Raw genomic sequence first — 25,763 nt, 5'->3', positions numbered from 1 at the left:
AAGGGCTCCATGCCCGCCACAAAACAGCGTGCAAAGGAGCCTCTCAGTCCCAAGAATAATCTAGGAAGGGTTTAAAATACTGAAGGCCATTCAGTATTTTAAAGATGGAAGATGCTGTCCCATTCCCACGCTTGGCCAGAAGGTTAAGGAGGTTGAATGCAACAGGAATGGAAAAAAGATTTAAGTCTGCTCCACCAAATGAATGCAGCAACTGGTTCACCTGTGGAACTCACTGCCAATGGATATCTTGGGGACAAGGGATTAGTGAGATTATGCAAGGATTAGATGTTAATGTAAATCATGAGAACATTAAGCTCTTACAGTTTCAAAAACACTGAAAAGGGACAGGCAATAAATCTCGACTGGTAGGAGTTTGGAAAACACTTCCCTCCTGGGCACATTATGCCACAGTGGCTCTTGCTTCCTCCTCTGGTGCTGGGGAGGATGAGATGCCTAGTTTTCCTGGTTCAACAGGGCCTCACAGCAGCCAGGCAGAGCTGCCTGCACTCCTGCAGCCAGAGGGTCTGAGTGCAGGGCTGGGACAAGGGGCCACTGAGCTGGGTCAGCTTGGGGCAGCTCCAACAGCAGCAGTGCAAAGGGGCCCCTACAAATAACCTCAGTGAGAGAAACCCAATTCTTGTTCCCTAGAAAGTCAGTGGCAGAACATTCAGTCATTTTGAGGGGCCAGCAGGAATGTCCAAGCTCTGATCCCAAGGGAAATCTTGCCTTTTCTAACCTGATGCTCTTCAAAAGGGAAAAATTCTGGAGCAATGCTGTCAGTGTAACCATGGGAAACAACCCGTCTTCAACAGCAGTCAGCTGTTGGGGATGGCCAGGACCAGGAGGCAGCTCTCCTGGGCACCAGTGACAGAGGAGGAGGAAGAGAAGTAACCCAAACTCTAAGGTTTCTGCCTATCTTCCAAAATGGAAATATAAAATCCATTGAGGAAACCTATCTGCATGGTCCTCAACTCTGATTTTCCTGGGCCACATTGTACAATCCAGGGGTTGCAAAAGCAAGCCTTTTGTGCAGAACACAATAGCAATAGGTTTATTTGCATTTATCTGAAGTACAAAACTGGCATATATTTTATCAGCAAAGACAAAACATGTTTGAGTTCCAATTTTCCCCCCAAAGAACTTCCCTTCCTTAAAGAAATGGCTCTTTCATCCTTTCATCAACAACCTTCCTCATAGCCCACTGGGAGTGCTGGTGGGTAATGAGAATGGCTCACTGCTGAAAGGTGGGAACTGCACTGCTGTAAGGGAATTCAAAGACACTTTGTTTTAAGTAAACTGGAAATTAGTGACATTATAAACACAGCTGTTGATTTAGCTGCACAGCCAGGCAAAGGAAGACCAGGCATTCTCAATCCTATGGCTCAGCAGGGGGAGATAACAACTCCACTTTTTTGCCTTTGCTGCAAATTTACTGCATGGGAAAGATTCAAAGGAAGGGTGATGGGGACAGAGGAGTTTCCCCAGGTCACTCTACCAGAATTGCTACAAGCTTCTGTTTTGGCCAGCCACCAGTTCTGCATCTAAAGGCAGATGTATTTGGTCTGGTATGTCCATAAAGTCCCTGTAACGCTTGGTCCCTATGCTCAGGACAAGTTTGAAGATGCCATTTTACACTGCCTGTGGGGTGCAGGTCTTCTGCAGGGACTCCAAAATTCTGTTGACCCTCACAGGGGCAATCTCTACCATGTTAGCATCTCCACTGTAAAACACTCTTCTGGTGCAAGTCAGCTCCAAGCAAGCAAAACAGCCTTATGCCCATGAGTAGAGTCTGTCTCCACTCCTAGATGTCAAGAAATAAGGTTACCATAGGAGACACGCTATACCTGACACTGGTCAACCACAAGCCATCAGCTCAGCTGTTAGGATTGCCAGGAGCATTGGGCACACTGCACAACCTCAGAACCCTGCAAGCATCGATGCATGTGTGGACAGTGGGCACACGTGAGAAGTTCCTCTCTGCTTGGGTGACAATCCACTCGTGAGCACTGAGTAGCACATGGCATCCCCCAGTTTTGCTGGGACAAACTCGTGGGTGGAAAGAACGATGCAGGTGGGGAAAAATTTTTTTCTGTGAGGAGAGATTATCTATTTCCATGTACTGAAAGGCAGTGCTGCACTGTCCAGCACTCTTACCCCCAAGGACTCCTGCTGAGTCCAGTGCTGGCCAGTAAGTCTCTGAGGCTGAAAAATCCAGAAATTGTGAAAAAATGTGTGTTCTCAGATGTTTTGAATGGACAGCTAAGGATCTGTTTTAATGGTAAACAATTACATTCCTCTGTCATCTGATACTTTTTAAATTTTGGGGAGGGGGGCAGCTTTCTGAATTTTCAATAGTTCCTTTGTTAAAGCATCTGTTACTCACATAATTGAAAAGATGTTTGTTCAGTGGCATGCTTGAGAGTACAGTTATTTAATCTTAATGATAAAGGCCTGAGGGTAGAAAATCTTAAGTAGAAACCTCTTGTTATTTATCAAAAAAAACCCCAACCCAACCAAAAACCAACCACCCAGAAACCACCACCAAAAAACCCCAAACCAAAAACCCAGGAAAAGAGACACCTCATCTATCTTCAGGCTTAAATTTGTGCTTGATGGAAAATTATTGAGACAATTTGCAACTTGCAAAGTTTTCTGGAAGTCTGGGACTGGCTGAAGTGGGGAGGAGGGGAGGGGGTGGGCAGGAAAGTGGTGTGAAGACAAGAATAATACAGCCAAGTTAATATGACAAGAAAAAAAACCCGCTGCTTGGCAAGTTGGTTTTTTTTGTTTGTTTGGGTTTTTTCTCCTCAAACAAAGAGCTAGCTGTAGTTTACAGCATGACATAACATTTGATTAATTTTTGCCTGAGGATGTTTTCACACTTAACAGTGTAAATCAAACCCTTTTATTAATTACCATGTGTATTGAAAAATAACCATAAGCATTTTCATATAGATGCTATACTAACCTCCTATTGTTTGTTCTTTCTAAAAGCCTGGCTGTGTTTCCTACAAAACTCCACTGAAATGCTTACACAGTACCCAAGTTATCCAAATGCTTTAACAAAACCAAACAGCCATTGCATGGAACGTGGGGTTCTCTTATGTATTGAATTACTGCACAATATCCTTGGGGTGGAGAGACTTTACGGCTGTTAAAGGGAAATCACGTAAGGGACTTATTTTGACCTGCCTTGTGTTGCTGATAATATATAATACATATGTGAGCAACTCAGAAAAATGGGAGAATGGACTCTGAGCTATCCAAGACACTGTATCTCCTGTGGTAAAGGACAGATGTCCATGGCACTCTGCAAGTGCCCAGAGGTCACACTCTCAGCCAGAATAAAGCCTTCTGCAGGTCTCTGTCCAAAGTGTGGGCACAGCCACTCTGTTGGGGTTGTGAAGAACCATGACCTGCTCTTGAGACTATTCTCAGCAGACTTGTGAGGGCCAGGATAGGAGATGTGCTGCTGAAGAGCAGGATTGTCCCATGGGATTGTCTGGCTCCATCCCTGCTAGAGATCTCAAGGGAAATGAGCTTCTTGCAGCACTCAAAGAGGCCAGGAGGGATACTGCTCTGTTAGACTGTCCATCTGCCTGTCACGACACCTTTGAACACTGACACATCTGCCTGCCAAAGCAGCTGAGGAGTGTTACTGCATGCTGTTGTGCACCACAGTTCCCTGGCCCTTGCATGTTTGTGTGCAGCCTGTGCACAAGGCATGCTTTGGAGGAAACCAAGATGAATCACAGCCACACTCAGAGGCTGAAAAGGTCCCAACAGGCAACTGCTCATATTTTTGTCTCATTCAACATGCTTTATTGGAACCCTTATATACCTTGCAAAATAGCAGGTTGGGGTTTTTGGTTAGGATAGGGAGTTTATTTTTGTTTTTTTTTTAAGGGGGTGGTGGTGGTGGTGTAATAGATATGAAAAAATCCCTGACAACAACGGCGTCAGCACTGCAGAAACAGAGTCTATCACTCACACCAGAAAATTAAAGCTGCCGATCATGTGTTCTGCGTGAAAAGCAAAAGAAACCTCAAACCCTGCATGTAAAAACCACATCTGCATTATTAGGGGAAGGCAGCGTGGAGAGGAGCCCTTCGCAGAAAAACAGCCGTTTCTGAGGGCTTCTTGATAAGCAAGAGAGATGTAGGCTACTGACAAGGCCTGCAAGAGTTGCACAGGAAGGGTTCAGGCTGAATCAGCTTGTACCAACCACACATGCCCCAAGCTTTCTGCGACCGGGCAAGGTAAGTGCACTGAAGGAGCATAAATGAAGAAAGTAACAACCAAAACAACAACTCATAAGCTCTGCACAGTCCGAGTCATGAACAGAGCAACGGCCCCACGATGGGAAAACATTAATGCCTTTTATATTGGTAATCATCTGTTACATGAGCAATTAAGTACAGTACTAATGGACTATAGCCAAGAGCCTGGTACTAATATTAAAACCTGACAGAGATGAATAGGTTTGGAAGGAAAACTAGGCTGACAAAGACATTTTTATGAAGTGCTTGGGCCTATTTGGAACAATCCAATCAGAGGCAGGTTCAGACCAGCCATGCCTACAGTGACAATAACACATTCATTGGCATTATGTGATGCCTGCTATGCTTTAAATAAAAACACCCATTGCTTCTATTCAACAACCTGCACTTTCATTATTATACTCATTAATAAAACAAAACTTGTCTAACTAATATACAAATAATGCTTACTGAAACACTGGCAGCCTGGCTTTGTTTTAAAATGAAACCAGTTACTGGAAACACAAACTGTGCTAGATGAAAAATGAATCAGTTGATAACGTGCACAAAATCTTTCCTTCCCTTTTACCAGGCAAACAAAGCAAACACTGCACACAAGCACTCTGCCTACTTATAGCACAGCAGCAGCAACCCCCACAACCCCTACTCCAAACAGGGGGCGTGGAGAAGGGAGCAGACCATTCCCCACAGCCTTTAAATCTGACTTGCTTTCAGCTTTTGCCACCCTCAGTACTATGGGTCTGCAGCAGGTTCCAAGCATATTTTAGGAAAAACGGCATTTCTTCCTGGAATTTTTGCTAAATAGAAGCAATTCTGCCCTCTCCAGTTATTGTAGCTGGGGTTTTCTTGGGTTTGTGGTTTGTTTTTTTTAAAAGAAAATTGATTTAGTCTTTATTTTTCCTTTTGTGCATCTTTTCTTTCCCTTTGAAGTTCTCTGTGAAACCCCATCTTGTAGAAGGGAACTTGAAGAGGGCACGAAGGTGGGAACACCCCTACAGTACCTGAATGGGATGTATGTGCCATTCCACTCCCCAGTATCCTAACAAAGTGGCTGAAGGGTTGATGCCACCTAAGCAGTCTTGACACATTAAAGACTGTGGAAACAGCCAGGAGCAGGGGAAGATTAGGTTGGATATTAGTAAAAATTTCCTCCCTCAAAGGGTTGTAAGGCACTGGAATAGGCTGCTCAGGGAAGTGGTGGAGTCACCATCCCTGGAAGTATTTAAAGGACATGTAGACATGACACTGAATGGCATGGTTTAGTGGTGGACTTCGCAGTGTTAAGCTTACAGCTGGACTTGATCTTTAAATCTTTTCCAACCTAAATGATTCTCTCTCAGCTTGGAAGAAGCTAGTTAACACAACACTAGTTATAGAGATGAATGACACAACTAAGTCAAACAGCACGCAGGATCAGTGAACTCAGGGGAAGTGCCTGTTCTGCCTCCAGTAAGCAAAGGAAGGTCAGTGAGATTCAGAAAGGAAAAATCATGCAGCTTATTCAGCATTTACTTCCCAGATTAATTCAATTTCCAGCTTAGCTTTACAGCTCACCTTCAAGTTAGAAAATGTATGTGTGTCCCGAATCACAAACGTTTGTTCCCGCACTGCAGTTCTAGTTTTAGATTAAATGTCATCTGAGCACTTTGGCTATAAATGAGCGTTACATTTACAGGTGCTGGAGTTAGAATTACCAGCTGAAACAAACCATGACAATTTAATTTACTTTTTTTTTTAAATTCTGAGGCTTAATACAACTTTCCTGTGGTGGAAAAAAGGCTAGAAATCTAAAGATTTGGTCCAGTCACTGAGGTTTTCTGTTTCAGCTCTTCAAACCAGGCTTGGTAAAGCATTTTAGGTAAGATCAGGGCTTACCCAAAGATCCTGTAAGACTTTTTCCCTAACTGTCATATCTTGACAGCCAGAGACCTGGAAAGTAGCTGGCTGCCTCCTATCAGAATTAAGTCAGAACTACACAATACAGACTGGCATCCAAGAGCTCAGATTTGAGCTCCTCAATGGTCTAAGACCAATCTAACCATAAACTAAAAGGCTTATTTCCTCAGACTCGCTCAAGGCAAACAGAACCACTTTTTGGGCAGCCTGGATAGGTTTTTCAGTCTTGAGGCACCATGAGCCTGCTCAGGTTTTCTAGTGAGTACAGTGAGCTTTGTGGCACTTCATAGCATACCCCTGAGTGAGTCTCATGGACGAGTCTCTATGAATTGAAGAGTGGTGCAATTGGAGGGGTTTGCATGCGAGAAAAGAAACCACTAGCATGAAAGCAGACAAGAGCGACAGGGGTTCATGGAGTATCTGGGAATGGGTCATTTATTTTTCCACAACCACAAGAGACACAGTCTCTTGTGACTTAGATTTCAACATGGAGTCTGGCAATGCTTGCTCCCTGTGTGACCTAAGTCTCATGCATGCCTGGGTCTCCTCTGTCAAATAAACAACATCTTAGGAAGCACATCTGGAGAGGGAATGCCCACACTGCCAGCTTAAAACCCATCAGCTGCCTTGGGTGGAAGGGAAGCCCTGAGACTCTTTGGTTTGTAATGACGAAAGGGAAGAGCCAAATACACACAATCTGATAAGTTAGTTAATACAGTCTCTAACATTTGTCTGCAACACAAAGGTGGGGAAAAGCTTTGTCTGATGCACACAGCAACTCACTATTTCCTCTGCTGCTCAATCTCCAGAGAGCTTCTAACTTATATAGTGGCAGTACATTCACCTTGTTTGTGCAGCCAAGTAGTTTGGATGGAGATGTCTCCTGTAAATGATGGTGATCAACCTCCCCCTCCATGAGGAGGGTGACATCTCCCTTGGAGTGGCCAACAAGTAAGGCACTAAAAGAAGCAGAACGACTGCCCACTGAGCACAGCTCTGATGTGCTGCCTTGTGCACAGGCAAGTACAATCTCTTCCTGACCCTAGCAAACTAACTTCTTTACACCCTGGAACAAGAGACTGGACTTTCCTTTTCTGAAATTGAAATTGCAAAGCTTGTATTAGCATTTTCTTCTTTAAGAAAAACAAAAGTAACATAAAAAACCCAAACCAAACACACCCACATCCAAAAAAACAACATCCCCCCCCCCAAAAAACCACAACCCCCGAACAAAACCAAAGCAACCCCCCAAACAACAACAAAAACCCCCAAAAGTAAAAAAAAAAAAAAAAAGAAAGAAAGAAGAAAAAATAAGAGAGTTGTTTCTAAAACCCATACCAAACCAAAACAACATTCCAGCTCCAGTATTTTATTCAATGCATGCTGGCTTAACAAGCCCTGGAAGTTATTATCTACATGGGAAGAATAAGAAATCAACAGTTCTGACCAGCAACAATGGCTGCAGAGAAAGAGTGTTTGGCAGCAGCTTGCAGGCAGGGAGGAGGGAAAGAATGCAATGAAGAAGAGGAATGCAACGCTCTGCATGACCTACAACATTAACAGCACCCTGCATTGTGGGCCACCCCATTATTGTGATCACGACTACAATTTGCTTAATTGGTATTCCTGAAAAACGACAGAAGACAAGTGTTTGCATCAATTAGCTGTCGCTTCTTATTTTTCCTTGAGTATGTTTTGCTTAATTTTTCAGCTGTTGTAAAAATTAAGATATGTACCAAAGAAAAAACAGATGCTTGTTTTATTTATACAGTCCCTCTGGTTTGAATTACAAAAAGATTATCTGACTAAGATGTTGGGGAAATATTTACTATATCTTTAAGAAGCCTCTCTTTCGGTCTCTCTCTTTGTCTAATTCTTTATAAAATGCTTTGAAGGCTCTCCAAATTAATTTTTTCATTATTAAACAAGTATTTCAGATGTGTTATCTTACCTCTCATAATGTCTGCGAGTACATGTAGCAGCACTTGTGCTTCCAGGGTTACCACCTAATTCGTCATAAATATGTTTCCATTGTCGACGGGCTGTTATCTGCAAAAATGGCAATGGAAAATTTAATCTTGCATCTGCACAGATTCTACAGTGTTTGAGTTCACAACAACAAATGCATGTGTGACACTTCCAGAACATCATGTACTACAAGCACTATAAAAGCCCCTACAGAATATATAGAGTGCACAGACCTTTGGGTGTCTTTTTTTTTCCCCCCCTAAGTTAACACTATGTCTATTTTCTTTCTGTCTAAAATGGAATGATCTGACTGATTCATTATCAAGTCACAAGCAATACAGGCTCACAAAAGAGAATCTCAATCAATATAGGGCCATTAACCATCAGAAGTTATGCAGATAAATCCCACAGTGAATTATGAAAATGAAGCTCAAACCATACTCAGCACAAATAATGATTACATAGTTATTTTAACTGAATTAGAGAAAATAAATCTGCTGCAAAATCCAAATCCACTGCTGAATTCTGTAAATCCACAAAAGCATAGTCCGTAACTCTATATGTTACAAGCTGTTTATTTTTATCCATTTATGTCAGTAAAATATATAGATCAAGTAGCAATAAAATCTCAACATACTCCAACATTAATATCTGAGCTATGTACTTTATTGGGCCACACTGATGAAAATAAACATCTTGTAACATATTGAGTTGCATACCATGGTTCTGTTCCACCCCCACCCCCCTCCAAAAAAAAAAATTAGGATTATACAGAACAACAGATGGAAGACCTGGCAAAAGAATTGTTTCTGAATACTACTTCATTATTTTATATATTCTGCTATATTTAAAACAGGAAGAAAAACAGGAACAGGACAAGAACAACAGATCACTCTCTTTTGCCTGCAGCTCATAAAAAAGGGCAGTGGAAAATTGTGGGGGCAATTTAAGGAGAGTTTGTCATTTTCTGTGGAATGCTGTGGATTTTAATATATTCAGCCCTGGAGGCTTCTTCAGAGTTACCCACAGAGCAGTCAATGGCATTTACTGAGGAGCTAAAGGCAGCAATCAGAAGAAAACAAATATTACAACTTGCAATCTGAAGCCTGTAATTTTAATCTAAACAAGAGCAGATAGCTACTATCATTAAATATTACATGGTAAGAGGCGTTTCTTTTTTACTCAATATACAAGGAAAATCTTTCATTTGCAGAAATTATTCTTATCATTTGGTAAGTCATTAAAATTTCCTCTACTTTATTGTTCACACAATTCACCTTAGAGAACTCATCAGCCTCTCCAACTCACTATTTGCACCTGCACATAGTTCACACCTACAGATAGCTGGGGGAGGTGGGGAAGTATTTTATCTTTTATTATTTAAAGCCAAATGGACTGACGGCATTCACTACTTTTATTTTCTGCCCTCTATAACCAACACCCAAAGACCACAAGGCACAAGAGATAGACTGCAATCCAAGGACAAGTTCTACACAAATTAATTATTTAAATAGGAATCAAACACTCATCTGAAGATAAGGCATGCTTTAAGTCTCTTTTGTTTAAGTTCCTATGCTGTCTCTTCTGCAGCCTATACCCACACTTCTACTTATTATTATTGCTAAAGAGTTTGAAGAATTGGAATCCTAATGAGCCATAAAGAACATCACCTCCTGAGAATACGAACAGATGCTCCTTCTGCAACCTGAAAGGTCAAAAAAATCTTGGATCAAATATCCTGCTGTGGAGCAACGACTGGATGGGAAGTTACCTCTGGTCCTGCCTCCCACACCTAGTCCACTGGCTCTAAGGAGAGGCAAAGGACAGAGGCATGGCCAGACAGTCCTTGTTTTCTGGTAGTTCCCCAAAACCACAGATGCCCTGAGGACTGCTGTAAGTGCCTTATATTAAATCAAGTCTCTGGCAGCCTCACAAACTAGGGGAACAAAGATACACAAAGCCAGCCTGTGCTCTGGCCCTCTGGCAAGTGCAGCCTGGCTGGCTTGTAAGGCTGTGGGTAAAGACCTGATGCTCTGGCTAAGCACAGTGATGCTGCAGAGAAGCTATAAACGAAAGCAAAGGATTAGTCAGCAAGAGGACTACTGCAAGGCCCTGTTTAAAACATCCCAATGTAATTGAGAAGTATGGTCTCCATTTTCAAAATCAAAATGTAAAGCTCAGAGTCCAGGATCACGAGAAAACAACCAACTTTAAGGCAAAAAGGGGATCCCTTTGAAATCCCCCGATCATTTTTGGTGTCTCTTTCCTCTATGCTACTTAGAATAATAATAGTTAAACAAACATTTGCCCAGTTTTATCCAACACTGCCTCTGCAACAGAGCAGAATGTGGCAATTAGCACAGCTGTACCCTCCCACATACAGGGCTCAGTTTAAATCTGACATTCCCTGAAACAATTGTTATTCTAAGAAAGCCTGGGGTTGAGTTTTCCCCTGCTCTGGAAAGTTTAGGGTTTTATGCTTAACAAACTTCAAAGGACTAAAATAACTGATAAATTACATCCTCAAACAATCTGAATAAAATGCTGCACCATAGAGACTACAGAGTTGCCATGTAGAGTAGTGCTGTTCAAGTCAGATGCTCATGCACATGTGCTGGGCACATCCTAATCCAGGACTATGTCCATTTCTTACTCAAATCCCTCCCAGCCAACACAATGACTAAGAACTTCCTGAGGAGCCAGGAAAGCGCAGTGCTGGGCAACACTTTGTGGTTGCTTCTCCTACCAAAAAACTCGGCCTTGCCTGCATTTACACAGAAGTTATAAAGACTGAAAAGGGCTCATATCTTGTCCTGAACACTACCATACTCATGACCAGGGCATAGGAGGAACAGAAAGCTAGATAGCAAAAGGAATGAAAATAGTAAACCATTTTATCTATCTGGGCAGACAATTCATGTTCTACAAAGTAATTTCAAGAGTAAAGTGTCGGGTTTTCTTAAGGGTGTGGAAATAAAATGGTGTGGAGATATAATGGCTTAAGATAACTAAAACCCTGCAAAAGCTTTAATAAATGTTCTCAGTATTTTCACTTCACACTTTTAATTCAGCTTCAGGTTCCTGATGTAAGTTGATCTCCTTCAGCAGAAAACATATAGAAGAGAAAGAAGCTTTAGTGTTTTCACTCTCTTATTTGTTTTTCCTACTCCTATCAGTATGTACATACCTCCCTGTGCCTACAACATCTCGAGTACAGGATGCTCCGGGCCTGCCCATTAATCAAAGCAATTGCACAGGCCAGTCTCATCTCTGACAGCTTCCCACTCCAATACTGACTTCAGTTTTAAAGTAGTCTCCTGGTTTGCACACTCCTCACACAATTCACTTCAGCCTGTAGCTTCATAATCCTACAGTTGAGTCCACTGGAAGCCAGGAGATTTGAAAACCTCCATTACATCTTTCCCAATCAGCAGAATGTGGAGTTAAGTGAGACTTATTTGCCCAGGCACCTGAGAGCAGATCTCATCTGGTTCCCATAAGCACAACATTAGGCAGCAACTGGTACTCAGGAACAACCAAAGAAAAGCAAAGCAATGATCTTATCTATTAAAGGAGAGGATTGTTTATACAAATGCTTTATGCTTTTACTAGTGTCTTCTGCTTTGAGAAATCTGAAAGTCCCAGCTCCTTTCCTTATGAAAAGGCTTCTTGCTTATTTCCTGCTGCAAATCTAACGGGGGATTTTCTGGTCACAGTGTTTGGTTTCACAATGCTCTTCAAAACAGCTCTGGATATTAGCTCTGTATGAAACAAACCCAGGTAGCTTTGCATTCCACTGATATATCAGTTTCCTCGGGCCTGCCCAGACACAGGACTGCTGTACCTGTCAATCATTATTTTTTAAAAACTGAAGTACTTTATTGTTGCTTCCAGGAGGCAGCAGCTGAATGGGATCCTAATAACCTTCAGCAAAATTTAAGCTACTAGATACTGAAAGTTAAGCTCCAGCTAATTTTCTTTTTACCTTTCTAAGACATCTCCAGGTAGAGTTCATTCAGCACCACAGCCTTCTGCAAACATCCCAAAGCACTCCTTTTGTGTAGGCTCAAAAGGAAAAACGGCACTTCATGACTTGCTGAGGACAACTCTTTAGGTAAGCCCTGGAAGTTTTCCATCTATAGACATCTGCATCTTTTACTCACTTGACTAAGGGTGACTGAGAAAATTCCAGGCAATGGCTGTTAAATGCCACTGCAGCTGAGCCCCTCAGAATGTGACATTGTTTTGTATTTCATCCAGGGATTTGGGGATATTTTAAATCATTCATGCTGTGAAGGTCTGCTATAGAGAGTGCTTTCCAATGCACCCTCCTATTATTAGTAACAAAGATGCTCATTTCATGTATCGTATCTTTGTTTAAGAGAAACATGATCCCACCAATTCCAGAGACAGCTTCATCTGTTAAGGACTTAAACCAATTTGTACGGGTTGCTATTTTTATTCAGCCTGTATTATGTCCAACAAGAAGTACAGGGGAGTCTGGCATTACACAGTTACAGATGACAACTAAGAATTAGTAATCAAACAGATAATGAACAGAAGAGTACTTCTGAGGGTCATTTCTCATAACTGGAGAGCCTTTAAATATGACATATGACACAATGATGACTTGACACTACGAGGTATCTCATACATGTATTGTGTATGTGCAGGTAATAGTCTCCATTCCAGCCCCTAATACACAATTTAGCAAAATCAGATAGATGGCTAAGAAAGTTGTTCTCTTAAATCCAATCTCTGGCTGTTTTGATTCACTTTTAGATCCTTAACTGGTAGGAATGAACTCAGAGGTCTTGCACTGTTCTGTAAATCCGGGCAGAAACTGGTAAACACTGTACACAACCTCTGCTTGTTTAAAAACCCTATTTTTGAGTCCCTATTGAAGTATCTATACATGGACAAGGCAGACAGAATAGGGGATGAAACTGAAGATGGGCCAACTATCATTGCTCTGTCACACACAAGGATGTAAAGTTTGCAACTGCTTTAACTGGGAAAGTTTCTACACTTACTAGTAAATAACTAGTTGTCTGACCAGTCTTAAGTTCCCACATGTGATTTTAACCAATCTGTTGTTTGCTTTCTGTTCATAAAGTAGCTGCCACACACCGAAGCCAAGTATGTACTTTTAAAAAGTCTCTTCACAATAGTTCCAAAAGAAAAGACATATTTCTACCTCAGTGCATAAAACAGAAGTCTGGGCAATTTTAAAACAAGTTAAAGATGATGAAGCTCTTATAATAGCCAAATGTTCAAGTCAGATGGAAGGTTCCATATAGATAGGTGTATTAGTCAGAAAGCCATTGCTCTGCACATGACTTATCATCAACAGATATTGACACTGTGTGTGTGACTCGTGGATTCTGGACTTTCTGAATGACAGCACTCACTCAAAATTTCTACATCTAAGCAGACCTGCCTAAGATTCTGGAACTGATACTGTCACCCAGGTCTATATCACCCCAGTCATCCACTGCCTTGCTGAAAAATGAAACACAAATCAAACATGAAAGCCTCTCAACAATGCTCACTGTGATAAAATATAAACAAACAAATGCAACCTGGCAAACACAGGGAACATCAACTGGCCATAAACCAATAAAAAACAGGTGCACAGGTCAAAGTATTGCAACAGCTATTGGTTTAACATTCAGGGAATGTAAAGCAAAGGCAGCTCCATCTCGAGCATGAGACTGTTCACAGAAGAGAATGAATTCAGGAAACCTCACACTCCGTTTACAACTTCAGTTGCATCACAACAGTCCTCCCAGCTTCAGTTCTTCTACAGAGAGCACAGATGCCACTCACATTATAAAACCAGAATCAGGCCCACTACTTCAGCCAGGCACTCTCAAACCAAGGCTGGGCTCTCAGGTATGTCAGGGGGCGTGAGTCACGATTGTCTTGTCATTTGGTGACCTGCTTAGTTTGTTCTGCTGATACACTTCCATCAAAGGTAGTAAAAACTATGCAGAACATCTATCACTGAGAGAAGGACAGGAGCTTTGAGACAAGAGTGAAGTCTTGTGAATTCTACTCTGGATGACATTCTCATATATGTGATCCTTCCTCTCTGATCCCCTCCTGTTCCTGCCCCTGTTGGTAGATCTGGCTTACTGGCCTTGTGTTCACTAACTCAGCACCCCATTGCTGCTCTGCCTCGGGCACAGAAGTTCACCTTCTCCAGCATCTCTAAAACCACCTCTCTGCCTCTCATTCTGGCATGAAAAACTCAGTTCTCTCCAGCAAGTCACCACTTCGGCATCCCTGATCAGTCTCTTCAAGCAGATCTGAAACGTAGTGGTGCAAATCACCCGCCTCCCCAGGCACTCTGAACACGCCAGTCTCCTTTCCATCTCCCTCCTGGCCTTCCCTTGTGCTCTGGATCAAGATCAAGATTTTAGCCCTCATTTTCATCACACTTTACAACTGACAGCAATTACTGCTGGCTCGGAATTGCTGTAACAATCTATCTATGGTAGCTATTCATTCATACATACCCATGAGCACACCTACGCACCCCCCCTGTACATAAGCATGGTATGTGCTGATTAATGAAAGATAGAAGTACAAGAAAAGCCAAACCAAGCATGTATTTTTGTTAGGAATGTTAGATTCCATGTTTCACAAAATCCCTGCCACACCCATGCTAATCAACTCGGGCTGCTGATTTGCAGAACAATATGCTTTATTGTAAGGAAGGCAAACAGTGAGTCTTGTATTTTAGTTCAAACAACTTTCAGTTTCTTGATAGTGCATTTCTTCTTGTCATTTCTCTACAGCATAGATATGTCCCAGATTACTTCGTAAACAAAGCAAAAATCATTTCTTTCATCCAACTGCAGCAGGAACTTAATCTGATCATTGTGTGCAAGGAAAATATTTCCAATGACGACATCTTCCTATGTCAATTGGTTTTTATTACAGATGTCATCTCGATGTGCCATATTAATACAGCTCTTTCTTCTCATTTCAAGATTTTTATCTAAGCTTGTTGCTCTATTATTTTATTGGTTCAAAATACATGCTGTAAAATCCATGGCCATCGAATTTTGCTGTGAGCTAAAAATAAACTGCTCTTGTCAGATACAGTTGGCTGATAAAAAGTGTCAGAGACTTTTCTGAATTACTTTGATAACTTCCTGTTTATGTGGTACCGACCCTTGTCTAATAAAGATCCTTTACACTTGGAATAAGAGAAGATACTGCAGCATACTATTCCTTAATGGACAATGCTGATTACTTCTGAAAGCCTTTAATACATTTCCCATATTAGACATGAACAGATGTCAGGGATGTTGCCAAGTGAAATTTCTTTTATGCAATCTTGGCTTGTTGTACAATAATAGCCCTTTCTCAACATGGGAAAAAATTACAGACCTAACTAATTTCCTTGACAGGGAAGAGTTACATATGTTTTCCACTTGTAGTTTTTACGACAAGTTTACAATTTTGCCAAACCTGGAACTAATTGGGACCGTTTCCAAGAGCAGTCCAATAAACCCACGATGTGCACAACTAGCCTAAAATGCAGCAAATTATTGTTTGCTTTCACATTTTGCCTTTTTTTATTCTTTCAAAGAGCAAAAAGTTAGATTGCACAATTATTTCATTTAAGTTACTTAAACACTTACTGTTTCATATCCTCCCAGTTTTTGAGCAGCTTGAAACATAGTCCAAAGGTTAACTGTTAGAGGGACAATAAGTATTTAGATAAGCATTGCATTAACCAACATATTTCAAAGAAATGCAAATTAAACTAAACAGTTTTTTAAAGAAGTAGAGAAAAAAAAATATAAGCTCACAGCCCCTGAAAAAACTCCTGTGAAACATTTTTCAAAGAGGCATTTTCATAATCTAAAGAGTAAATATTAGCCCATTCTATATAGATTTTTAATTACATACAAGAAAACACACTCAGATTCCTTAACAGGACTGGAAAAATACACTGAGACAAAGATAATGGACTCATTTGCCTTTGCTGATAAAAGACACAGTATAATGACTGCAGCATGTTTCCATAACTTTGATAATAAAAATTACTCATTGGGAAGAATGTTGCTTTTAATTATTTGTTTAATACTGCTTTCATTAGCAAGCAAGCATGAGCCACACACTGGGCTCACAGAGAAGGGCCTATTGATTAAACAACAATATTCAATATTTACTGCAGCTCAGATAATGGCCTCCATAATCAATAAACAATAAGCTGCATTCTAACGGGTCCTGTGTAAATGAACCCAGAAGGAGCACAAATAAGAATTACCATAATAATTACAGTATGAGCGGTCGTGCCTTGCCCACGGCTGTGGGGCTGGAGGAACAGAGGCAACTCGATCCAAAGGACGTGTTGAGAGATGCCTGCTCCTCTCCTCTCATGTGATTTTCATTCTAGCCCACTGTCCCATGGGGTCACTGCTTTGCCTCATTTTGTTATTTTATTTAATTTTAATTGACGACTTAGCTCTATGATAAGTGGCTGCACTGTCCCACAAACAGTGATTCCCCACAGACACACTACAAATACTTGAGGGCAGACTCAGCAATAACGCTGTGGACCTCAGAGGATGGGGTCTCTCTCTCAGTGGGGGGATGCTCTTTTGTGCTGTACGTACTGCTTCTTCCCTAACCTATTTATATTGGCAATGTCTGCGTAAGTCTTGCTGGACACATGCAGAGTCCCATCCAGCAAACATTTCTGCTCTTCTCAGCACACTTACATTTGGTATTTAAGTATTTACTGGATTAGGCCCCTAATTTATAATCTATGTCAGGCAACTTTCAGTCTATTTCAGCTAAATGTTAGCAGAGGCCCCACCCCAGTGTGGATTTTTATAAAAAATATGTCATCTTGTCTTTCAAGCCCACCCTGTCCCCATGCTTGAGGGGGTGCAGAATGAAATGGGCACAGAGGAGAAATCCTCTCTTCAACACAAAACATTCTGAAAGCCTCATTGAACCTTGTACTGTTTCTAAGCTATCGAGAGCTTTGCTTAGGCCTTGATTTAATCTGAATCAATGCATAATGCAACGAAGCTGTTCATAGTGCATTAATTTTACTTCCATTTCAAGCAGCCAGTTTTCAGACAAACACTGTAATCATTTGGAGTTATATAAGTTTATAATGGCTGCTGGAGGCCTGTTGCAATCAATGCCAATTGCTATTAGGTATGTAAATTGTTATGTAAAACATACAGGTCTGACATTCTTCATCAAAATAACACATGGTTTTAATCTGGGAGATAAATTAGAGTAAATAATATTTCAATCCATGGAGTTTTCCCTTTAAGGAAATAAAGTATCATTCAATCTGTAGATAAGGAGGGAAAATACCACCATTAACAGCTTTTGTTGGAAATGGAAAGAACTACACTGCATTGCAATATTTATATAAAATTTAGTTACAACTGTATCTTCTCCACCTACAATTGCTTTACAGTTTGTGGCACGACAAACTGTACATGCCAAAGCAATTCTGAACATTGCATTCTGCGTTAAACAGATAACAGTCTGGCTTTATGTTCTCCAACGTCAGTAATTTATTAACTATAAACACATTTTGGGGCTTAAAATGTGATCTCTTTTGTGCCTTTTCTGACCACCTTTAAAAGTCTTCCTTTAATATTTGTCCTTTCATAAAGAACATCTGGGCACAATAAAGATACGTCATATTATTAACTCAGAAGAAAGGCATTACAGACGCTGCAGATTTACAAAACAGAAAACTAGAGAGTTTTCAACATGCCTATTTCTAGTCATAATCAGCGGATTTAAACCTATAAATATCCGGCAGCAACTACCCCAGAAGGAAGAGATGCAAATCTAGACATAAGACAGTCAAATGCCTGGACTGGAAAACGTGTAGACATAAACATGGTCCCCCCCATCCACAAGGCTTTAAAATAGGCTTTGTGTGCAAATGCTTTCTCCAGAGAAGCCAAAACTATACTAAAATATCAACAAAAAAGTGAGAAAAAGGATACTTACTCTGCTTAAAACCTAAATAGGGTATTCGTTCAATTGGTGTTTTCCTTTCTTTCATGTATTTATAAAGAGCCACAAGGAAAGCCTGCTCATCAGCGCGGCACTCTTCACCCACGGCAATCTTTGATTTATCCTCACTTGAGCCTTTTTTACAGTTGCTGTTGTTACTCTTGGGCTTGGGCAAAGCTGACTTGGCCTCACATTTTACCTGGGAAAAGAAAAGATGTCATATGAAATCTGGGTAATCTCTAATTTTCACTTAAGGAATAAGTTTCCTCTCCTAGTAGAACGGACTGTTGAAGAAACGAAGGCCAAACCATGCATCTGTGTTTGAGAGAAACAAAGGAAGCTATTTATAGAACTAAATGTCTTGTTCTGAATCTTAGTCACAACATTTTTAAATAGCCACATCTTTAAATCATTATAACCCATTGGTAATGCTCTCCAGATCTGTATTTTTATGACTATACATTTCTATGTCACAGACAGCTCCCATCTCTCACATACACTTGCCATTAGCAAGTCTAATAATAACTCTTGTTCCAAGATTGACACTGAGCGCTGTCGACTCCTGTAGCCAAACCATTGGAGCTGAGGGTGTTCAGCCCCTTCCAGGAATGCTCAGCAGTCGGCTCTGAAATGACACATTTTTCTCTACTTTGGCCCACCAAAAAGATGCAAACCTTTGGCAGGCCTTACCCAGGCAGAGCTTTCAGCATATCTAAGCGGAAGTTTTGCTGTTGCATGGACTTGAGTCAAATGGGTTTGAGCATCTGCTTAAACTTAAGCACAGCCCCCAGTATTTAGCAGACGGAAGAGACTGGTAGCTGGAGCCTTTTCCTGGTAGACACAGGCAGCTCCAATACACAAGAGAAGTCCCAGTGTTACAGGTCTTCCACTGGCCTCCCTGGCAGACACGTGCCGTTCAGGACGTCAATAAATAAGAACCACTTTATTTCCCATCAATATTCAAACACAGGGAACAATATCCAGTGAGACTGGATTAATCCTGAAGATAATCTTCTCATTGAATCAAACAAATTACAACTCTAGCATTCCCATAATTTATGTAAACATAAAAAAACAAAATCAAAAACAACTAATGAGAAGAATCTTGCAAGCTGATTTTTAAAAGCTCTTCATGACCCAAACAGGATCAGTACATTTCCAGTGAAATACTGGCAGTCCTCCAATTCAAGACAGTGGAGATGTAGTCACAGGTATTTTCAATTTGCATTCTCCCTTCAGTGTTTTAAGTGCTGTGAGGAGTCTTCTGGTAGCTCCATAATCCATTCAAGACACATCATTTGTGCTCTTAGAGAGAGCAGGGAGTCTCCTAAGAGCCAGTATTTTAGGAGGGCAGCAGAGGAGAGTAGGGCATCTCACTGAACAGGAAGGCAGAGGCTCTTGGTCAAGAGAGCAACTGACTCCTTCACTCTCCTCACTTCTAGACTGGTTATTTCCTGGCTAATTGTTGACATTCTGCAAGTAAGTTCTATGAAGAGCTTGTAAACAAACAACAAACATAGAATTGGAAAGATTATAATGGGCTCATTTCATCTCAGTGAAGACACCCTGTGTTTCAGGCTTAGGGAGAGCAAATTCTTTTCTTTTACACTCTGCCAGGGTATTAATTTTTCAGAAAGCTCCAACTTAAGATTAGATGCCTCCACTGCTTTCCACAGGTGTTGGACAAAGCTCCTAACCAGACAGAACTGGCCACAGCTTTCCAAGGTCATTCATGCTGCTAAACAATCTTCCTGCTGGACGCTGCAGGGTTCAGGCTGGTTCCTCCAAGGCAAGGGGGGATTGGAAAATGGACTTCCTGTGGGATTTTTCTTGATCATTTGCTGGTGAAGTATGTCTGCTGTACTGCTTCATATTCCCTGGCTGCACGGTTCAAAGAGATACCCTCTTCCTATGGCACAAGACACTACACTTTGCCTTTCAGTAATTGATCTCCCTGAGATGAAACTTCCGTGAAGATGCTGGGTTTCATCCAACACTCATTGGAGCTAATGGGACATTTTCCCTATTAAATGAACTTTGGATTTCCTTATCCACTTTCTAGTTCAGTCTTTCACTTTGGCTTCTTGCAAAATTATTTAACAGCTTCCCCCTACAAAGCTTAGATTACATTGTAAAAATTTTCAGTGGGTTAACCCTCCTGATGCACCTATGACTTCATTAGTTTTAGAAGTTTTAATTTGAGCTGCAAATTTGTTGCAAGCTAAAACTTGGAACAAATTCACTGGACACAGGACTGATTTTTTCTTTTCTTTTTTTAACCCCACTTGCTAAAGTCAATCAGTCTTTTAAAGTGAATTTCCACACACCACACCTCCCAAGCTGGACAATTCAGAACTATGTTTGCAAATACAGCCTGAGCATGAATGGTCAATGAAATCAAAGTTCACTGCTATGCAAGCAAACTAATGGCAAGAGATGTTATTCTCAAGGAAACAAAGAAAATAATATTAAAAAAGTCACCAGGAGTGAGAGACTCCCGTGCTCCATACAACCACTCTTTGTCCAGGGTACAGAGAAGTGAGGTCAAAAGCACCTGTAGAACTCAAAGGTGTCAAAATGCAAGGGATGGGTTCCAACCGGTTTCAGGTTCAAGGCAGCTTTGATGAAGACTGGAATGCTTCATCCACTCTGTGTTCGAGGCATCAGCCTTGCTTTGGAAACCTCCCCACCATCTGGCAGGAGATATGTATGAATGCCATTACCAGCAATCAATGAGAACTGTAAGGGCCAAACACCATTCTAGGTAACACTGATGTAAATCCAGCACAAACCTGACAGCAATGCCAGACTTGCAGCAGGCATCACAAACTACCTTTCTCTTTCAAAATATGATTTTGAATCTCCCTACAGGGCAATAACCTTGAGTGAGGTCCTGAATGTGGAGTTTTTCTTGCCTCTGCTCTCTTTTCTGGTCTGCTCAGAATGACTCTGACATAAAGGGAGGGTTCCATTCACACAGGAGGACTTAAGGGTCTTTCATTATAGCCTCAGTAATATCCTCAAAATGACACTGAGGGCCAAGGCTCTGATAGGTAACCTAGTACTGTAAAGTGCATAAGCTGGGAGTGCACAGAGATGGGCTCAACAACATCTGACCACCTCCTACTGTGTGCTTCATTACAAGTGTATGATCCATGCCCAAATGGCCAGTGAACACCCACCATGGATAAAACCACATGTTAGTCGTCTTCTGCCAGAGGTTACACACAGCACAGACCACTACAGAAGTTTCAATCAGATAACATCTGAGGCAATCAGAGTAAACCTCCATGTCTGAGAGCATGCCAGGCCACCTGTGGTCACAGGAAAAGCATATCCTGGCAACTTTTAAACTAATTTCCCAGATCCTGCTGCACAAATGAAGTGAGAGATTTACTTTAACATTTGCACTAGGAGATGTAATGAGTAGATTCATTGGGGGACAATTTCCATGTTTAACAAGTTAATCCCTTCAGCTCTTTGAAATGGTCATATCAGCCAGCTTTAAAAAGCCACACTGGATTTCTGCACTCCTTTGAATGAGAACATTCTTTGGAATCATGAGGCAGGTGCAATGAGGGTCACACTGGAGTCTGCAAGTCCCAAAAGCCTGTCCAGCACTGACAATACATGAAATATGAAAGTCTTCAGAGTCCTAGGAGTGTTTGATACAAGTCTTTCCTGGAGTGCTGCTCCTGCCTCAGTAGATGGCCTTACATCCTTCTGACATATTCCCAGCCTGTGGGGGAACTTGCTTGCGATCTTCCCCAGGATACAGTGACCAGAAAGAAGATCCAGAAGAGGTACATGAAAGATCTTCTCTGGACAGCACCTCCAGGCCCACAACCACATTGCCTGTCCTGCAATTGCTCTGTTTTTAACAAGCCACCAATATATATAAGTTATTCAAGAGCTGCTCCTTCCCTTCAAATGCTCTTCTGTGTCAGGTAACAGAAAAAGCATACAAAATCATCTGCTGATGGTTCCAAGTAAACATGTCCAATGAGAACCAAGATGCAAGAAGGTAAAAAGCATTCATGTTATCAGCTGCCAATTACTAGAAATTAAACAAGCCATTACAACCACGTGGCTTGTGTTGGTCTTGACAGGCTCAAAATCACAGCCCTCAGAATGCCAATTCTGCCATTTCCTGACCCAAACTGTACAGCCACTGTGTCTCCATTAGAGTCATCACCCCACCACACAAGAAATAAGGCTGCTGCCAGACAGAGGGTGCCGAGATCTGAGGATGAAAGCAGCACAACTTCTGGTTAAAGGAATTTTAGCTGGAACAGGAATATGATTGGGACTGCTGCCAAACTGTTTCAGCATCTGACACAAGTGAATTTCTACCAATTACACTAGCAGTGTTCACTCCTGCTCTCTGCAGATTCATTGTCAGCATAGGCAGACATGGAGCATGGACAGAGAAGGAAAATCAATGGTGAACCCAACAAGGAGCCTAAGATGATGACTTAACTGTTCCAAACAATGAGAATACATAGGTCTACCTCCATTCCCCTACCTTCCCCAAATACACCTCCCTGCCCTCTCCATAAACCCATGGGCAGGGTTTATACAAAGTGCAATCCATCTGCAGTAGAGGGTTTTTGATTCGCTGTCCTACTCTTACTGAAGTAGATCCACAGCCCTGAGACGCAGACGGATGTGTAGAGAGACACTGAAGTCAGTGTAACTACATGCAAGGACACTATATCATGATCATGTCTATTATTTATAATGAAATTAAGCTGGCCAAGATAATTAATGCTATTAATATCTGCACAATGATGAGAATGGTGTGACTAGATAAATAGGTGGAATTACTTCTCCTCTGAAATATCCTCCCATTTGACTAGCAGGGTGAACCCAAATATAAACAGAGAGGATAAACAGTTTGTTATGAAGTGTTACTGTTGATTTTAATTATCTAATATGTATACATCAGGTTCTGAAGAGGCAAAACTACTCATGCAACAGTCTGGGATGCTTTCACAACATGGTCCATGCTGCAGTTTGCTGTTAATAGTTAATATTTTAACATGAAAAATTACTTGGGGGAAGGGAGAAGTGAAGCAAATTGAGACATTTTCACACCACAAAAAACCCCACCAAAACATTCAGGCAAACTCTATAGTATGTGGCAGGACCCTGCAACTCAACACACCAGGCTCCATCGCCTTTTACCATGCCTGTCTAATATGATAGTACAGACTCCAACTGAGCACAATAGGGCACAAAAAGAAGAGAAACAGTGACTTAAGGGCAAAGCTTCATCATGAACTTCAGCTTCTTTTATCGTCATCAACAGAAGGCACAATTTTAACTGAACTCCTAGGGAGGAGGAGGAGGAATTTAATTTGCCTTCCTATGAGAAACTGAGAGCAGAACACTTCCACTTGACCTCTTTAACCTCCTAATCTCCCAGAGCATTTGCTGCGTACAACAATACCAACGCAAATGGATCTATAGATTCACTGTATTTCCTAAAGAGATGGTCATAACAATGGAAGCACTTTTTAGATACACATCCATCTAATTTATTGAAACAGAAGATTCAGTTGCCCTAAAAATTCAGCCTATACAAACCTAGATAGCTGTTTAGCTTGAAAGTAACACAGTGACAAAGTTTCGCCACAGACAAAAATCTACAAGTATTGCTTTAAGCGATTTTCCATCTTTGCATCTTACAGTTTCAAATTAAATCATCATAAAAGGAGCCATTCTTTTTTTTTTTTTAAAGAGAAACCCAAATTTCTATTTAAAACCACAAAGACAACAGAAAATACGTTGTATATTACATGACAGAAACCTCCATTTTAAAATATTTGAAGGAAAAGATGCAACTCCAGAAATACATAAAAGATTAAACTTATAAACACTAAAATTGATTATTCAGTTTTTGCTTTCAGCATAGGCTAAGCACTGCCACACATACAGAAGACTGTGTTAAAACATGCACTATTCAGCAAACCCTAGAACATGCAGATCAGTAGTAAGTATTAAAGAAACAGGCCAGATTTTTTTTAAAAGCTTCTATACTGAATTTTTCTTTATTTATTCCCCTCCCTCCTTCTAATTTAAAAAAGTGGAGACCTTAACATCAGGGTAATGTCATTTGTGTGGGCTTCTCAGAAACCATTACTGAAGTGGCTCTAGTTTCATAGTCTGTTTATCTTCAAACTTATATTTAGAAGTACACTGTAACAGGGTGAGCTGCTCTCAGGTTTATTTTAAATTCGAAGATACTGTCACAAACTATGTTTGTGTGTCACAGAATGTGAAAACTAACACTAGATGCCAAGAAAGCTTAAGCACTACCAGTTACCAACAAGCTGATAACATTAGGTTGTTAGGTGATTATAGTTGCTGGTAACTTTGAACACAGGCATGACTTAAAGTGAAGAATAAAACTATTGAAAAAAAAATTACATTTATCTCTCCAAGAAAGTAAGTTACATTCTAAATTTAAAACAGCACGCTGGGAAACAAAGGCAAGGCTGTATCTAAAAAAAAAAAGAGAGTGTAGTGAAAAGAGTATTAAGTGATTTACCTTGGCAACAGCTTTGCTTTCAGAATTATTGTTGGAATCCTTAATGCCATTTAATGAATCTCTTCTCTGTGGGCAAGGCTTCTTTTTGCGTGGTCTGCCTTTAAGATTTGGCGCTGAAAATTAATGGAGAACAATTTAAGCACATTGTCTTATACTGGATTCTTAAACAGCTGAAAGCATAATAAATAATTCCACCATGATCAGTCACAGAAATGTACACATCTGTCTACAGTAAATGCTTATTATGAGATTCCCGTCCTCCATGAGTTACATCTTGACACGCTATGCATTTCTATAGAATATCCCCCAAGGCTCATCTATTCTACTTTCACAGAACTAATTAATATAAAGGCAAACACTGGTCTCCAAAGGACTTGAAGAAAAAGCACAACTATTTCTCCATGGGATGAAAAAAAAGAACAAAATAGAATATTAATAGGTAACTTTGCATTAATCAGCCTGCTACATTTGTTATTTCTAATTTTCACGTAAGAGTACTGCTACTATTTCCAACTTTGGGAAACATCTGGTTTTGGAAACGTTCTGAAATACTGACATTCTTTACAGCTCCTAGACATGTTTATATAGCCTGCCATTGTTGTCAAAGTTCTTCTAAAAAAAGTTTAAACAAAACAAAAAGTTCCAAGTTAAAAAAAAAAAACAAACCAACCTCCAGACCTGAAATGGATCAAAAAAAACCCCAAACCCTTAAGAGCTAGTCCTGGAAGTTGACAAGTACTGAAGTGATTGATTGTTTCATAAGGGTTACGTATCACATGTACAAATTAACAAGAATCACTTTCAGTTTTGTCCAGTTCTTAAGATAAAACAGTCCTGAAACAACACAGTGACTAAATCCTGGCTGCACTGAGCCATATGTAAAATGGGATATAGATCATCATAAAAAAAATACCAGACTCATCTTTCAATAGTGGTATTACAATATAAATTACAGTCACATATAGAAATAATAGATGAAGCAGATGTTTGCTCATTATTACGTGTCCTGCCTGCTTTTAGATGTAAAGATCAGCCTCTGACTACTATGGAAA

General features: G+C 40.7%; 1 protein-coding gene across 5 annotated transcripts in view; it reads right to left on the bottom strand.

The window, feature by feature from the left end:
• The window catches only part of ARID5B (AT-rich interaction domain 5B), a 151,759-nt gene that overhangs the window by 11,429 nt on the left and 114,567 nt on the right, over positions 1 to 25,763 (bottom strand). For all 5 annotated transcript variants that reach the window (XM_064145183.1, XM_064145182.1, XM_064145181.1 and 2 more), the window contains 4 exons: positions 24,712 to 24,824; positions 18,153 to 18,357; positions 15,800 to 15,852; positions 8,128 to 8,225 (listed from right to left, as the gene is read on the bottom strand). In XM_064145183.1, coding sequence (XP_064001253.1) covers positions 8,128 to 8,225; positions 15,800 to 15,852; positions 18,153 to 18,357; positions 24,712 to 24,824 — 469 coding nt within the window. The remainder of the gene's footprint in view (positions 1 to 8,127; positions 8,226 to 15,799; positions 15,853 to 18,152; positions 18,358 to 24,711; positions 24,825 to 25,763) is intronic.

The sequence above is a fragment of the Pogoniulus pusillus genome, chromosome 6, assembly GCF_015220805.1.
Source record: "Pogoniulus pusillus isolate bPogPus1 chromosome 6, bPogPus1.pri, whole genome shotgun sequence".
NCBI classification, from domain to species: domain Eukaryota; kingdom Metazoa; phylum Chordata; class Aves; order Piciformes; family Lybiidae; genus Pogoniulus; species Pogoniulus pusillus.
This window is presented reverse-complemented; position numbering and strand designations above follow the sequence as displayed.